Here is a 17,324-nt window from a genome sequence, read left to right on the forward strand (position 1 = left end):
GTCTGCTGATACAAATAAATGGCAATGTCCTTCCTTCCTAGTTTCTTATTTCCATCTTATGTTTGCTCCCCTTTCCACAAGTCTGTTTTTCCTATAAATTCTTTTAGTTTAAGCTGGTATTCAAGTGTTAAAGGAAAGTTTTTCTAACTTTTTAAACTTTGTTTACTGACAGTCTTAAAAATCCTTTTGCACCTTTTGATAACTTTCCTGATTTTTAATATAGATTTATTACATACTATAATTTATTGTGGAATATATTATTGTATCAAGTTACTTTATTCATATTTATGATTTCTGCACATTGGATATAACTATTACTCTGTACTTATATCTACAGAAATATTTTCATGATAAACAGTAGTAAATATACTTTATGTCCATAAAATCTAAACGTTATCACTGTTTATTATAGATGATAACATACTGCATGGACCAGTGTTTATCCAGGAACCAAGCAGTGTCATTTTTGCACTTGATTCTGAGGAAAAAAAAGTTAAACTGAACTGCGAAGTAAAAGGGAATCCTAAGCCAACCATAAGGTAACTTACATCTTTATCAACTATTTTGTCAGTATTCTACAGCATCCCATGATGCCTTAATGCCAATCAGACCTCCAAGAGGCAACCCTATTTTTTATAAAAAGAAATAAAATCTGAAATCTTATGTTATTGTGAAATATCATGAGAGATTCACAGAAATCGCAACTCATTCCTACCAGAATCCAACAAGATGTTGTCAATCTTGCACAATGTCTCAAGATTTCAGTGATATTTCAGATTTTGGTTATTGGTTGGAAGCATGCCCAGACCAACTGAGGAATTTTACAATTTATTGGAATCAAGTTTCCAGTTGATTGGAAAAGTTTGCCCATTTCTGTTCTCTAGTAATCAAGAGATTCTATTTCGTTCGTGGCTCCTGCTGGCAGGAGTAGAAAGCAGGATCAATGTAGTAGTATACAGCAGCAGACTTGCTTGTTTCTATTTTTTTCATGTTCTATATGCATAATTTTGGCCCTGTATAGTGTTTTATTCTTTTGCTGAAGTCATGTTCTAATGGCATGTTTTTAGTCACTAGTGTGCAAAGGGTAATTTACATTTAAATAAATAAATAAGTCTAAATGACAACATAATCTGTGAGGTGGTAAATATAAAGAGTTTATTCAATATATGGTATTGGACTAGGATATTTAGTTCTAGAGTGGTACAACTGTGATGTAAATATTAATTCATGTACTGTAGTATATAACATTTTAGACTTGCTCAGGAAATCATAACTGCTTGCTTGTTAGGAAGCAGATAATGCATTTTTATTGTATGCCTTTTTTTTCTAAATACCTAAACAATTAGTTAAAGTGAGCAAAATTAAAGTACCTCCTTTTTTGTAATATAGGTGGAAGTTAAATGGAACCATTGTTGACATTGGTATGGATTACCGCTATACTGTGGTTGACGGCAGCTTGTTGATCAATAATCCCAATAAAACTCAAGATGCTGGAACATACCAGTGCATAGCAACAAATTCATTTGGAACAATTGTAAGCCGAGAAGCTAAACTGCAGTTTGCATGTAAGTAGCAATTATATAATATGGCATATACTGCTTTGTTATAACATAATAGTAGAGGAAAGCTATAACATTGGCTATTTTAGAAGATTATGCATTATTCTATTTAGAATGTGTCCTGATTTCTAAAATAAATTATTCAATCTGCTTGGAAATATATTTTGACTGGTTTTGTTCTTGATAAGATAGTAGTAAATATTGGTAATTTTTTAGTTCGGAAGAAAAGAAAAGAGATCTATCCTTATAGATCTGATAAGGTTGTAAATGTTTAACATCTTCTTAAGCTTATGACGAACTCCAGTGTACATGAGCTTGCACGCTCTCTCTCTCTCTCACACACACACACATTATACAAGACTTCATAAAATTACCAACAGTTCAGTGATAATAATTTTGGCCTTCAGTAGGTTACTTGAATGTTAACTCTTTCAGATGTCTTCCTCCTGCCCCAACGGTGTATATTAGAAAACCATTAAACTGTAAATACTTCGTTGGTTTTCAGTGGTGAAAATAGGAATCAAAGGAGACTGATTTTTAAAGTGCTGAATCAGGCTCAGAGTTCTGAAACTGACTAGTATGCTCAGGAGATATGCCAGATAAATAGAACGACAATGAAATGTTTTGTTTTGTATTTCGAAGAGAACAAATTAATATATACTATTTTTGTTAAGCTAGGATGTTTCTCATTCAGAATATTGTGGGCTTCATTCTATCACATTAAGCTGCAACAGATTTGTTATATACAAATTATATGAACACAGCAATAGCATTTTCTTATACCATTTAGAATTTAGTGTGGTGTTAACCTAGCCATTTAGTAATTTAAAATAAGTATCTGAGGCATGGTTTACATGGTGTTTATGTGGTCTGAGCAAGATTCGACTACCTTGCTCTGAAATAATAATAATAATAATAATAATAATAATAATAATAATAATTCCTTTTATAATGCAAGTTACAAAATTTAAGACAGAAAAATCACACAATCCATTTTTTTATTATTATTGTACTGAATAAGAGAAAGAAGCTTAGCTAAAAACCATCCCACCAGAAGGACTAAGGATCTATTTCACACATTTAGATTATGAAAGTGTGCTCAAATATTTTAATCCATTATACACAATTGTTTCACTGCTGGTAAATGTTTGAAGACATTATAGTCCCTGTGTTTATGTATACATATTCTGGATTAGCTGTTTATCACCAATATGTGATATGATTGTTCATGTGTCATCAAGTCAGTGTCGAATCTTAGCAACAACATAGATAGATTTTCTCCATGATGATCTGTCCTAAGCGGGTCCTTCAGGTCTTCCTGTGGTGCACCCAACACCACTCTAAGTCCATCCAAAGTTATATGAAGCAATTGTCATTCTGTATGAATCATATTAACTTAATAGTTAATATTAGTCTCTCATTTTTTTTAAATTACTTCCTTGAGTGTTTACTGAAACAAATAAACATATAGTTAAACAGTCCCCTGCTTTTTGGGGAAGTCTATTTTCTTGTCCAGAAAAAGAGAAGATGTAATCTAAAATAGTAGCAAGATCTGGGGAGGAAGATATCAGAGGATCATCAGGTTATCTTCTGACTAAATGTATATTTTGTATCTTTGCTTCTTTTCAGTTTTTGGTTTTATTTCCACTGCTCCCAGACGAAGGGGGAAGGTTTGCTGCTTTCTCCATCCTTCCAAGGGCATAACTGGGAAGTGGAAAGGCCTTGGGTTCAGTGATCTATTCTCTCTCCAGCATAAAACAAAATAGAAGTTGTTATTGCAGCATCACCTTTAGAGCTTCAGGTTCATCAGACAGATTTACAAAAGGACACATCTTTTTCAGCTTACGGATATTCTATGAAACTAAGCAAGATTGAAAGATCTGGCAATGCTTAGCCTTGAGGAGAGATGATATGGATAGCACTTTTCAAATACCTAAAAGGATGTCATACAGAAGGTCAAGATCATTTCAGTTTTGTTTCAGAGCACAGGTAATGGAATAATGGATTTAAGCTGGAAGAAAGCAGATTCTGCTTGAATGTTAGGAAAAATTTCCTAACAGTAAGAGCATTCAGCAGTGGAACCAATTACCCATTGAACTGATGAGTTCCCTTTCTTGTCTGTGTTCAGCTGGACACTAGACAACCCTCTGTCTGAGATGCTTTAATTAAAGTTTGAACTCGATGGCCAAAATGACCATCTAAGATTCTGTGATTCTAATCTCTCTGCACAGAACCCATAGAATTGCAGTCTGAAGTTCTAGATGTTTGTGGAGAGTTCACCGAGTTACAGATTTCCTCTGAGACCTGGCCAGTTACTTTCATGGTTTCTGAATGATGTACCTTAATTCATCCTTTGTAAAAATCAGTGTATAGGGAAGATAACCTTGTAGCATTAATACCGGGGCTTAAAGGCAAGCAATTTCCCTCTGTGGAGAAGATCTATTTGCTTTCTTCCTTGCTTGATGAAATCAGGCCGCTATGGTGCCCCACCATCATTTGCTAGGCTTTATAGAACTGCCTTATGATATAAATCTGAGAGTTGAAAGCTAAGTTTGCTTTAATTTGTGAGCATAGAACACTGAAATCTCTCTTGTGCTTAATTAGATGTGATATAATTTTAGTCCAAGAGCACCTGTATAATTTAAGAAGCACTGAGAGTTGACCAAATATCTACATGGCTTGTCTGATTTTTTAATTAAGAAGATTGTCTTTTATAAGCAACAATATTTTAGTTTCTTAGCAATGAAGTAGCAAGTGCTGGCTCTTATGACCAACAAAACTTTTAAGTTAAGTTACAAATGATTTACATCTTGATTTGAAATAGTATGAGGGAGATAGAGAAATAACTGTGTTTTGAAGTTTGTTGTGTTCCTTCCTCCAAAAAAAAAGAAATGACATAACATTTTATGTTGTCTGATGGAGATGATAACATTGAGAAAACTCAAATACTTCCCACATAGGCATCCAGTACAAATCGCTATGATGAAAAATAATGAAATTTGGGTCACAATGTCACAATGCAAAATTCAGCCTTTCATACTGCATCCCATTGTGAGGTACAGTTACTGAAATCATGGAGTTTGTGTTGTGTTGCACGCTTTGTTATTTGCCCACCTTGGATGCCTGTGATTTCCTGCTGTTAGCTTGAAATAGGACACCCAGGACTTCCCATTGTTAGCTTGAAATAGCATTGAAAATGTTGTTTATCTTTAATAACTGTCTATGGATTTTTACAATGTCATTTATACTGAATTCTTTTACTGCTACTCAAGATGACCTGCACTGGCTGTTGTTAATAGACTCTGACCTACCCAAACATTCAGGCATTGTTTCCACCATGAGTTAGGATACGTTTACCCATAAAGCTTGAGAACTGAAGGTTAATTTTGGCTTAGAATCAGTGCTTTCTGTCATAGGAGGCGGAAGGAGTATTAGGTATGTTTGCCGCCTTGTGTAAGGCTTGCCTACCCTAATAGACTCAGACTCACAAGCAGGAACTTAATGATATCTGATTTATTAAAGAATAGTATGCAAATACAGAGAAAGCTGAGAATGAGCAAAAGCGTGCCAAATACAAACTAAAAACCCTCGGCTCAAACGTAATCCCTCCCCTTGCCCTGCCGTTGCAAACTCCCCCCCCCCCCAGGTGCTGGTAACCGTTTCTGCTGATGTCCTGGGAAAGGAACCTTGAACACACAAGATAACCCAAACACATTCCAATCCGGCTGCTAACATATAACAATCCCACGAGATGGAATCCTCCTCCCCTCCCAGACGAAACACGCATCAGCCAAATGACATGCGAAACATTACGATGTAACAGTAACATTGGAACGGTGAACATGACACCTTGAGTTATTTATAAACACAATAAAGGCGGGATAAAAATTAATTAAATAAATAAATGAAAATTTCCTCTTTGATGTGTACTGATGATTCTTCTATTAAATGGAGATGGCTCTGTCTCTTGGTAACAAAGTATAGCTTTCTGCTTTAGAGAGAAAAGACTAAATGGTTACATTTTGAAGACAAGAATATCCTTTGGCATATTGGCACTGCACCCTTTAAACTGCTGCTGCCCGACCTGCCTGATGCTGGGACTCAAACTAGCCAGAGAAAACTCTATTTTGATTGAAATGCTTGGGCAGCAACTTGTCAAGTGTTCAATCCAGATTGTTAGCTGCTGTGGTTCTCCATTGCTGTGAAATTTGACACACTGAAGTATCTATTTAAATTTGCAAAGAAGTCAGAATAGCTCAGCAATTTTTTCTAGAAATATATTCAGGTTACAAACTAACTTTAGTGCAAATGCTAAATGTGTGCCTCCAAGTTGTTGCCATGTCCTACAATATTTTTCATTGCTGTTTCACATGATAGTTGCCCTTTAAAACAGAATAAAATGTTATACACAAGAAATAAACTATAGTCCACTAATGAGATGTGGGTCTGAAACTAAAAAGGCACAGCATTATTTGCCATGCTAAAAAGTCTCCATGCCATTGCTAATCAGAATTACATGAAGAAAGGAATTCAGCTTTAACTAGTTCTTTTTTTTACTGAGAATCCAAAGTATGAAAGCACTGTTTTCAGCTGGGCAAACAAGTATATTTCAGAAATAAATCCTGGATAAATTCTGCATAAAACTGGACTGTTTAAAACCCAGGCTACAACCAAGATCCAAGGGGACTACAGTAAATTGTTCTGAGTTTATGTGCTGTTCACCTTACATTACTATATAAATTATGAACAGAGAACTGAGTAGAAAAAAATTGGTCTCATTTTAACACATTGTATAAGGAAAAACTACATAGCTATGCTGGACAGGGACTCACTTTAGTTCATGGTAAAAGTGTTGTTGGCATATCATTTGATTCAAGTAAGATTTAGGTTAGTTTACTATGTTTCTGCTGACTAATGCTCTTTAAACTGGCATACATCTGTTTTCTTTGGCTTGGCTTTTTACCTGTTGTGGGAGTGAACATTCTGTGTCGGTATTGCAGCAAGATTTCTCTACAGCTCCATAATGGTGGGCCTTACTGCAGAGGGAGTTTTCATCAAAGATCAGCTAGTAGTATTTATTTAACATCATATGAGGTTAGAAATAGACTTTTCAAGTTCAGCAGTATTGTACAAAACTTGTTTCATTCCAATATGAAACTAAAATCTGTTATAAAAGAAGTTTTAGGGAGAAGTTTGTATCACAACCCATCAGACATTTGTGAGCAACCAGAGCCAAGTTGTAGAACGTGCTCAGGAGGTCATTTCTCAAATAGTCATGGTTCAACAACTCATGCTTTCCCCCCCTACTTCTTGAACTTCTAGCCTTCACACCTGGGATTAGAGGAACATGTCAGAGATTAAACTACAGGTAGTTCTTGTTTAGCAACCAATTTGAACTGGCAACTTGGTCATTAAGCGAAGTGGTCACTAAGTGAAACTGCAACTGCGTTTATGATCTTATAGTTACTTTTTCATCACCGTCATAACTGCGAACGATTGCTGTATGAGGCAGTCACTAAAGAAGGACTACCTATACTGAATCTGTGAAGCACCAGCAGCCTTCATTTTGGAAATAAAGCAGTTTATGTATGATTGATTTTCTTTGTGAATAATGGACATCCATTTTTATTTTTTTATTTTATTGTGCGTGCATGTGCCTTTGAGTCAGTGTTGACTCCAGCAATTGCCTGGACAAGTCCCTGCAGTTTTCTTGGCAAGATTTCAGAAGTGGTTTGCCATTGCCTCCTTCCTAGGGCTGAGAGAGAGAGACTGGCCCAAGGTCACCCAGCTGGCTTTGTGCCCAAGGTGGGACCGGAACTCACAGCTTCCCGGCTTCTAGCCTGGTGTATTTTAAGCTTGACTTTTTTATTAGAAAAGAGAGTTGTTGCTTTAAATTTATTAGCAGCTTTTGCAGAACACATTTTATTGGATTTTTATTGATTTTAATACCACTCAGATTACCCCAAAAAAGTATCAGATGTGTTGATGCTTTTTCTGGAAGGTTTCTGCTAGCTTTAAATAAGTTATTTTTTTAAAAAAAACAGTATATTTCAGCAGATTATATGAATGGACTGCTGATATTAATGTCATAGTTACACCTAGATATTAAGAAACTTGAGTTACAGTATGCTTGGAACTGAATGCCTAGCAAGGACAAATGCTGATACAGATGATAAATTAGTAGTATAAATAAAAAAGGTAATTGGAGAATATTAATACGCTTAACATAAAAATGAGTTCCTTGGGTGACACATTCTTTCATTAGTTTAAAAACAGGCACACCCACACAGAGAAGAAAATAAGAGCCAGCAATGCACTTTGCTCCGAAGGGTAAGATAGCTCATCCATACATAATGAAAAAAAAGTATCCTGATTCAAAGGCAACGTATCACAAACTCAGTAGAGGGTGTTAAAATGTATGCGATTTGCAGCTAATATTGACCCATCTAATGATTTCTTTGGAAAAACTTTATTATTGTGAATGATTGACACTGGTTCCTTCATTTTATCTGATGGATGTTGTCTTTGCAAAACCTTTGTTCATCACTCTTTATTGAGCTGTCATTGTTTGAAAAACTGATTGAAAAAGCCACTGAACATTTTAAAATATTGTTTTCTGGAACTAGCCTGTTTCAAAGGCTAGATAATTGATCCAGGAACATTTTGCAACTTATAAGTGCAGTTGATAAGAAAAAAACAAACAAAAAAAGATCCTCCAAAACTATGTTGAAAGCAGTTGAGTGACTGTTCAGGAGAAGAAAACAAATGGGTATTCATCCAGTTTTAGTGTTCAGTATTTTCACCTGCAAAAATGTCTTACCCTATTAACTTGCCCTGCCTAATAGTGGTGCATGCAATAGTGTAACCAACCATACCATAAATAACATAAGAAAAATGCATTACACACATGTATCTAGCATTTACTCACCTTTTACTTCTGAAAACTCCTGTTTCACAACCAAAACAAAACAGCACAGACTCAAATATCCATTCATCTGCACAGGAAAGTCATACTTGCGAATCAGGCGTGGCTAACCACTGCTGTTATAATTACTCATTTCCTTTATATTAGTTAATATAGACAAAGTTATCATGGATAAGTTTTTTCCATTGAAATAAATAAGTAATTAAGTGCTTTCTCCAGGATGATGTTCTTTTCAAATAAAACCCAAATACAAATTAGCTCAGTGTGTTCAGTTAATATTAAAGGAATAATGTATGAACGCAGTATTGTGTAGTAGATAAGGACATGTCAATATTTTTTGTGACCAGAAGGCATTCATAAATTTGGCATTTTTTTCATAGAAGTTGATTTATGGCATTTTGTTAGTGGCCATCATATATATTTCATTGCTTGTGCAAGAACACCCCTTCCTGCACATCAATGGCCAGATATACTGAGCAGCTTGACCTTTTGTGACATACCAGCATTTGTCACTTGCCCAATTTCTATTTATCAACTATATTTATGAATTATCCATTGGTCTCCATAGTACCTCAATAATAATTTCTGTAAGCCCTGAGCTATAGCTTCATTATGAGTGCTTAGTAAAAGGCAACTTGCTTCTAAATTCCTACATATACAGGGTAATTAAAAGGCTATGATATTCCCCGTTCCTCCTCCAGGGAGTAAAGTAAAATGTGACATCTTCTGGAGGCAGCTGGTGTTTAATTTTCCAGTCTCTGTACAAGTGAAAGTGACCGGGAAATGCAAATAGCCTGGACTATGCAAGTCAAGGATAGAGCAGCTCAGAAAAATATTTCTTTTCTGCTCTGAAACACAAATATGAACAGAATCCTCTTATATTTATGCATATTATTACTGCTACTGCTGCTATCATTATTATTGTATCGATTTCTATCCTGCCTTTCAACCAAAAGGTTACTCAAGACAGCTAGCTATACTTATAAAAATAATTTTGTTTAGTTTGATTTTGATCTGAAAAAGTCTTCAATAACTCAGTGTATCAAAGATGATATGTTGATAAAAATAAGAAACTGGAGTTAGAAACCAGACTCTGAATGAATTATTCTTATTTTGATATGGTGTTCATCTAAGTTCATCTGTATTGAAAATGAGGGAAGCCTCTGATAATACCTGGACAGCTGGATTAATTTCTGAAAGTCAGATTATTTCTCAAATTTGGTAAAAAGCATAGTTACTTGTATTGCTATAAAAACACAATTACCTCTTATTTGACAGTATGTTTAAAAAGGAAAAAAGAACAGTGGAAATGGATTTGAAACACAAACAAATCTCCTTTTCAAAAAGTCCCTAAAATAGAATAAAAAGCTGGTGCTATCAAGAAAGATGGGAAAGTTTAAAACTGTTACCTATTTGGTAAGCAACAGTTATATCATTAATGGATCAAAGATATCAATTTGAGGTGAAATGGAGACTTATAATCATCAGTCATGGGACAAATAATAGTCATGATCAAAGAGTAAGAACAGCAGAACACCTGAGGACCTAGGATCAGGAAGCAGGGATCAAGATATTATGATTGAAGACTGAGTCAGGATTAAGGAATACATAGAACACCAGATGCAGAAGCAGACCAGAAGAAAGAGCCAAAGGACAATGAAAGCATAGAACAGGTTTTCTCAATGCCAGCAGCTTTAAGATGTGTGGTCTCCAATGGCTGGAGAATTCTGGGACTGAGCCAGGGAAGAAGAAAGAAGTTCTTTTATAGTCATTTCCGTCCAGAAGGATGTTTGTATATTGCTTCTAACTGTAAAAATCTCAAAACAGTTTACAGTTGTAAATAAGAGTATTACAAAGTAAAACATCTGCAACTAATAGGGGGAGTCACTGGCTTGTCAAGACCAGCACACAAAGCTACACTGATTTATATAGGATAGCAGTGATCAAAGTAGCAGGATCAGTCAAGAATCATGAATAAACTTCCTAGGCAAATTCATTCATTCAAATATTTCTGGCTTAAGCCCCAATGTCTTCTGAGTAGGTGTGAAAAACATTTCCAGGTGTGACCTCAAAGGCCAGTGAGAAAACTTGGAATATTTATCCCATTGTTTAGAAATAAATTAAAGGGGGGGGGGAGTTCTGTGAAATTTAAAAATACGTCTCCTTTCTTATTGTAATTTATATTTCCTTTGCCTGCTATACATTGCAAAATCACTTTGAATACAGTACCAAGGAGAAGGAAGGGCTGGAAAAGAAAAGAACATGAGTTACTTGCATTTTGCTAAAAGAACTCTTTGTTGCTCCTCCTGCCATAACTTCTGTATTTTCTTCAGACTGAGACATAATAGAAAAACTCAAGCATGAATTGGCTTTTCAAAATGTCTTTTATGTAAGCTGGCAGAAGAATAACCTTTTGTAACTGATAACCAGTCTTTGTTCTTGCATCACAGTCAGTTATGGTATGGCCTGTTGCTTTTTAGGCCCTAATAAACTTAATGTTAAGAAGTAGGCAGAATGTATTGAGCCAATATTACCTTCCTAGAGTTTCATCTCGCTTCTCTAAGAAACAGGCAACATAAGTTAGTTTCTTCTATTCATCATGTGTTGTAACTATAAAGGTTGGTTCACCTTGATATCATGGACCATTTGAAATTTAGCTATGAACCTCCTAGAGCTGTTGTGTTGTTTTTCCCCATCTTGGTTACCATGCCACATGCATGTAAATAGAGATGGATGGATGGATATGACATGTAGCATGCTATTCATTCTTTTTTTCCCCTATTCAATAGCTGAGCTTCACTGGGACTATGGTTTGTTTACTTCTGTCCTAACAGTGAGACACACACTGAGACGAGGAGTAGTTCTCTAGTGTTTATTACAGCTTCATAAACAAAATCCTAACAAACTGAATAAGTGTGGGAAAAACCCAGACATATAAACCCCAAAAGCTAAGGCGGGCCTAATCTGTGTCTCTTTGAATGGCTGCTTAATTCCTCAGTACTACGCATGTGTTTTCCCCCCTGGATAGAGGCCCCCTCCTGCTCACCGTCATTACTCATGACAACTTCCATTGTTATAAATCACCCATTAATGCTTATTTCTGAGGAGAAAAGAAGACATTACAACCCTCATGCTAAACTATGTTAATTTAATACCATTTGATTGCCATACTGGTATAATCATTCTATAATTTAGAATGACTAAAGCAGAGCTGTAGTTGCTACATATTCTGTTTTCTTTAGCAAGTATCACTTAGCCCTACTGGTTGAGGCAGAAGGTGATATCCACCAATTGTATGTCCTGCAAGTCAGGCCCGTATCAGTACAGCAAAGCCAGTAGCAAATAGTGGTATAAAGTAGTGGTATAAAGTCTTTCTTCAGCAAAGGATCGTTACCTTGTCGTGGTGCTGGAGCTTGAGCACCTCAATGATCCCATGAGCTAAACCGTGAAGGGCCACCCAAGATGGGAAGGTCATGACAGAGAGGTCAGACTAAATGCGATCCCTGGGGAAGGAAATGGCAACCCACCCCACTATTCTTGCCGTGAAAACTAAATGGATCAGTACAACCAGAGATATGTCGGTATACCATCGGAAGATGAGACCCCCAGGTCGGAAGATGGTCAAAATGCTACTGGGGAGGAACAGAGGATGAGTTCAACTAGCCCCAGATGTGATGACGCAGCTAGCTGAAAGCCAAAAGAACGGCTAGCGGCCGACGGTGCTGGTGGTGAACGGCGAATCCGATGTTCTAAGGATCAACACGCCATTGGAACCTGGAATGTAAGATCTATGAGCCAGGGCAAATTGGATGTTGTTGTTGGTGAGATGTCAAGATTAAAGATAGACATTTTGGGCATCAGTGAACTGAAATGGACTGGAATGGGCCACTTCACATCAAATGACCACCAGATCTACTACTGTGGACAAGAGGACCACAGAAGAAATGGAGTAGCCTTCATAATTAATAGTAAAGTAGCTAAAGCAGTGCTTGAATACAATCCAAAAAACGATAGAATGATCTCAGTTCAAATTCAGGGCAAGCCATCTAACATCACAGTGATCCAAATATATGCCCCAATCACAGATGCTGAAGAAGCTGAAGTAGAGCGGTTCTATGAGGATCTGCAGCACCTGCTGGACAACACGCCTAAAAGAGATGTTATTTTCATCACAGGAGACTGGAATGCTAAAGTGGGCAGTCAAATGACCCCTGGAATTACAGGTAAGCATGGCCTGGGTGAACAAAACGAAGCAGGACATAGGCTGATAGAATTTTGCCAAGACAACTCAATGTGCATAACAAACACTCTCTTCCAACAACCTAAGAGATGGCTTTATACATGGACTTCACCAGATGGACAACACCGAAATCAGATTGACTACATCCTTTGCAGCCAAAGGTGGCGGACATCTATACAGTCGGTAAAAACAAGACCTGGAGCTGACTGTAGTTCAGATCACGAGCTTCTTCTTGCACAATTTAGGATCAGACTAAAGAGATTAGGGAAGACCTAATCAGCTAGATCAGATCAGCTAGATATGAGCTCACTAATATTCCTAAGGAATATGCAGTGGAGGTGAAGAATCCATTTAAGGGACTGGACTTAGTAGATAGGGTCCCGGAAGAATTATGGACAGAAGTTGGCAGCATTGTTCAGGAGGCAGCAACAAAACACATCCCAAAGAGAGAGAAAACCAAGAAGGCAAAATGGCTGTCTGCTGAGACACTAGAAGTAGCCCAAGAAAGAAGGAAAGCAAAAGGCAACAGTGATAGGGGGAGATATGTCCAATTAATGCAAAATTCCAGAGGTTAGCCAGAAGAAATAAGGAATTATTTTTAAACAAGCAATGCGCGGAAGTTTAAGAAGACAATAGAATAGGAAGGACAAGAGACCTCTTCCAGAAAATTAGAAACATTGGAGGTAAATTCCAGGCAAAAATGGGCATGATCTAAAACAAAGATGGCAAGGACCTAACAGAAGAAGAAGAGATCAAGAAAAGGTGGCAAGAATATACAGAAAACCTGTATAGGAAGGATAACAATATCGGGGATAGCTTTGACAGTGTGGTCGGTGAGCTAGAGCTAGACATCCTGAAGAGTGAGGTTGAGTGGGCCTTAAGAAGCATTGCTAATAACAAGGCAGCAGGAGACGACGGCATCCCAGCTGAACTGTTCAAAATCTTGCAAGATGATGCTGTCAAGGTAATGCATGCTATATGCCAGCAAATTTGGAAAACACAAGAATGGCCATCAGATTGGAAAAAATCAACTTATATCCCCATACCAAAAAAGAGAAACACTAAAGAATGTTCAAACTATCGAACAGTGGCACTCATTTCACATGCCAGTAAGGTAATGCTCAAGATCCTGCAAGGTAGACTTCAGCAGTTCATGGAGCGAGAATTGCCAGATGTACAAGCTGGGTTTAGAAAAGGCAGAGGAACTAGAGACCAAATTGCCAATATCCGCTGGGTAATGGAAAAAGCCAGGGAGTTTCAGAAAAACATCTATTTCTGTTTTATGGACTATTCTAAAGCCTTTGACTGTGTGGACCATAGCAAATTGTGGCAAGTTCCTAGTGGCATGGGGATACCAAGTCATCTTGTCTGCCTCCTGAAGAATCTGTATAACGGCCAAGTAGCAACAGTAAGAACAGACCACGGAACAACGGACTGGTTTAAGATTGGGAAAGGAGTACGGCAGGACTGTATACTCTCACCCTTCTTGGACTGCAAGAAGATCCAACCAGTCCATCCTGCAGGAAATCAAGCCAGACTGCTCACTTGAGGGAATGATATTAAAGGCCAAACTGAAATCCTTTGGCCACATAATGAGAAGACAGGACACCCTGGAGAAGATGCTGATGCTAGGGAGAGCGGAGGGCAAAAGGAAGAGGGGCCGGCCAAGGGCAAGATGGATGGATGATATTCTAGAGGTGACGGACTCGTCCCTGGGGGAGCTGGGGGTGTTGATGACCGACAGGAAGCTCTGGCGTGGGCTGGTCCATGAAGTCACGAAGAGTCAGAAGCAACTGATTGAATAAGCAACAACATAAAGTCTTTATGTAAGCAGCACAAAAATGCTTTCCCAGATGTTTAGGTACAATTTGGTAGTTTAATGAAGTTCTTTAACCCCCATTAAAATGTAGAACGTGACATAACTCTTCAGAAAAGTTGTCTCCCTTGAGATAGCAGGGTGCTGTTGTAAACCATTTGAAGGATCAAGTCCCTCTGAGCCTTTCAAAAATTGCTCGCTGCAAACTGTAAAATGAAATCAAGTTTTGGGGAAATACAGCCTTACTCAAAGATTTTTCTCAGTGTTGTCTAGGAAGCATTTATTTAGGATTCATTCATTATTCATGTATCATCACACAAGCATTTTGAAGATTAAATGTGGGGAAAGACAAAGCTCATGATAGCACAGATGGTACAGGTGAAATGTGAACAGCGAAGGAGTTGTAAAGAACATGTGAGAATGAATTGTGCTTGGAAATCTGCTGCGTTGGGGATTCCAGGAGTCCAAAACTAACACTTAGTTAATAGCACAATGCCAAGAGAGACCCGTGTTGTTAGCAATGCATAACATCAGGGACTGCACACAATCACAGACATGCTTGGTATAAACAGGCAGAAAAGGCAAAGTTTTATTTTGCTGCTGAAAGCCTTTTAAAGAGTTCACAGAGGAGACTGGGGAAAAGGCAAGTTAAAAAAAGAGAATTAGCATTTGAAGCCTTTTGTTCTATTACAAGGAAGGGCAAAAACAGAGAAAATTGATCTCAGCTGTACTGCCAGTAGTGTATCTCACTGACATCGGTGTGAAAAGAATCCCATGTGGTTCTAAGAGGTATGGGCAACAGAAGGGCAATCTGTAATTTTTGCTAATACATAATAAGCAGATTTTGTCTATAGAACTAATTTCACTACAATCTCCTGGCTGCTATTCAGTCCAACTCAACTTGATCTACAAGATAAGGATAATACCACTGGCCTATATTACAGGGCCAATGTTAGAATTCCTGAGATTTTGATGTTAGGATGGCAATGGCACAGTGTACTCTTAATTAAGAACTGCTTGTGAGATTGGCTAGTTTCTTGGCTAAATCACTTTTGCGTGTACTCAAACAAAAGAGTATTGCTTCCTGTTCATGAATTAATCTGCAATTATTCACAAAAATGTGAATTGAAATACAAATACTTTATTTATGTATTTATAAGACCTATATGGTGGCCCATTTTATATACAATAATCCTAGGCAGCTCACTACAACAGCCAATAAAAAAACTGACTCGAAGGGGCGCGTGCACACACACACAGACAACAGTTAGTGGGACTAAAGCATTTTTATACAACAGCGGATTTTAGTGTGCATGGCATTGTTGCCAGACAAAAGCCCAACGTGCTTCATGTCTCTCTTTCTAAAACTGTAACTTTGGCTTTGTAAAAGTTTATCCACAATCAGTTTGTCAGCATCACAAAATTTGACAAATGAAATTAAGACTAATGGCTCTTTAGCAAGGCACCAGAAAAGCTTGTCTGGGAGTCTGCGTAAAGTAAGCCACTTGAAGAAATGCTGACTATATTTTCAACCTAAACTCTGTCTCTGCTGTGAAGCTGAAGAGAAGTTTTGTCTGCATGAGAGGCTGAGGAGGAGAGAGACAGGTTAGAGAATGCTTCCTTCGGTTCCAGTAACTGTCAGCAGAAGACCTGGCTGATTTCTGCTGTTATTTTTCTAATCCCATAGTGTGACCATGCTATGGAATCAGAGGATTGACACTAACAGAGGCATTCTCTCCCACTTTTGTCCCTAAGTTTCTTCTGCCACCCATAGCCAAAAAGGGGAGAGAATAAATACTACCCCCCCACACACACTTTTCTTGCCGAGGTGGGGAGAAGAAGTAGGTTTTTGCTGTCAGTTCTCTGATCCCACAGAGAACTGGGGAAGTGGCAGGCATAGGAGTAGTTCTTCCCTGCCAATGGCTTTGGGGAAGAGGGGCAGAAGAAGACCCATGAGTCTATAGCCAGTACCCCTGTGGTGAAGCTGTCCACAGTTCATTTGCTGTCAAAAAGCAAATGGCCCTGACAATCACTGGCTAGGGACCAGAGGAGGGCATAACCACAGTAGCCTTTTGAAACTGAAAAATCTCATCTTCGAGGCATAGCAAGAAAAGAGGAGGCTGCCTTCACAGTGCTCTGGGGGCAGGTTGAGGATGACACATATTCATAACCTCCTCCACACTGAGACAAGCAAAATGTGCAGATGAACCCTAAGTGAAAAGTGGCCTGCTGAGCCTGAAAAGGTATCTGTCACGTATGACACTGTTTTCATGGCCCAAAGCTTTACCTCCCAAGACCAGAAAGCCATGCTGCTCCCAAGCCCCACCACTAGTGATGGAACTTACTGGACTACCAGGAACCACAGGACAGAACTAAGCACTGCCAAAAGAGCTCTTGTATCTCTCCTTTATATGTAACACCAGAGAAAGGAACTCAGTGGGGTGTTCACAGCTGCTGCCTTTGTCTACTGCTATTCCCTCAAAGAACATGAGCCAAGGCAACTCTGAGGATCACAGTTCCATCTCCCTTTGGCTATTTCTGATTCCCTTCTTGCACTTGGCAGAAACAGACTTGATTGCCACTGGATTTTTATAAAAATACTGACTTTGGAGGGCTTGAAGGGTTTGGGGGATGCCCAAATTAGTTTGTTTATCTTGGTATAGCAATTCCTAGGATGTTTCTCAATTAATATAAATATATTTAGAAAGAAATAAAGCTGGATTAAACAGTTATTTTGAGTTTGTTTGAATATTTGGGATTATATCCATGTGATTAAAATTAATG

The 17,324-nt window shown here is 37.9% G+C and overlaps 1 protein-coding gene across 1 annotated transcript in view; it reads left to right on the forward strand.

Moving 5' to 3' along the window:
- The first annotated feature begins 417 nt into the window (after positions 1–417).
- The window catches only part of LOC134489119 (contactin-4-like), a 251,112-nt gene continuing 234,205 nt past the window's right edge, over positions 418–17,324 (forward strand). The window contains exons 1-2 of the mRNA XM_063291601.1: positions 418–539; positions 1,390–1,565. Of these exons, the coding sequence (XP_063147671.1) occupies positions 1,424–1,565 (142 nt within the window). The 5' untranslated portion in view covers positions 418–539; positions 1,390–1,423. The remainder of the gene's footprint in view (positions 540–1,389; positions 1,566–17,324) is intronic.

Source organism: Candoia aspera, chromosome 2, assembly GCF_035149785.1.
Source record: "Candoia aspera isolate rCanAsp1 chromosome 2, rCanAsp1.hap2, whole genome shotgun sequence".
NCBI classification, from domain to species: domain Eukaryota; kingdom Metazoa; phylum Chordata; class Lepidosauria; order Squamata; family Boidae; genus Candoia; species Candoia aspera.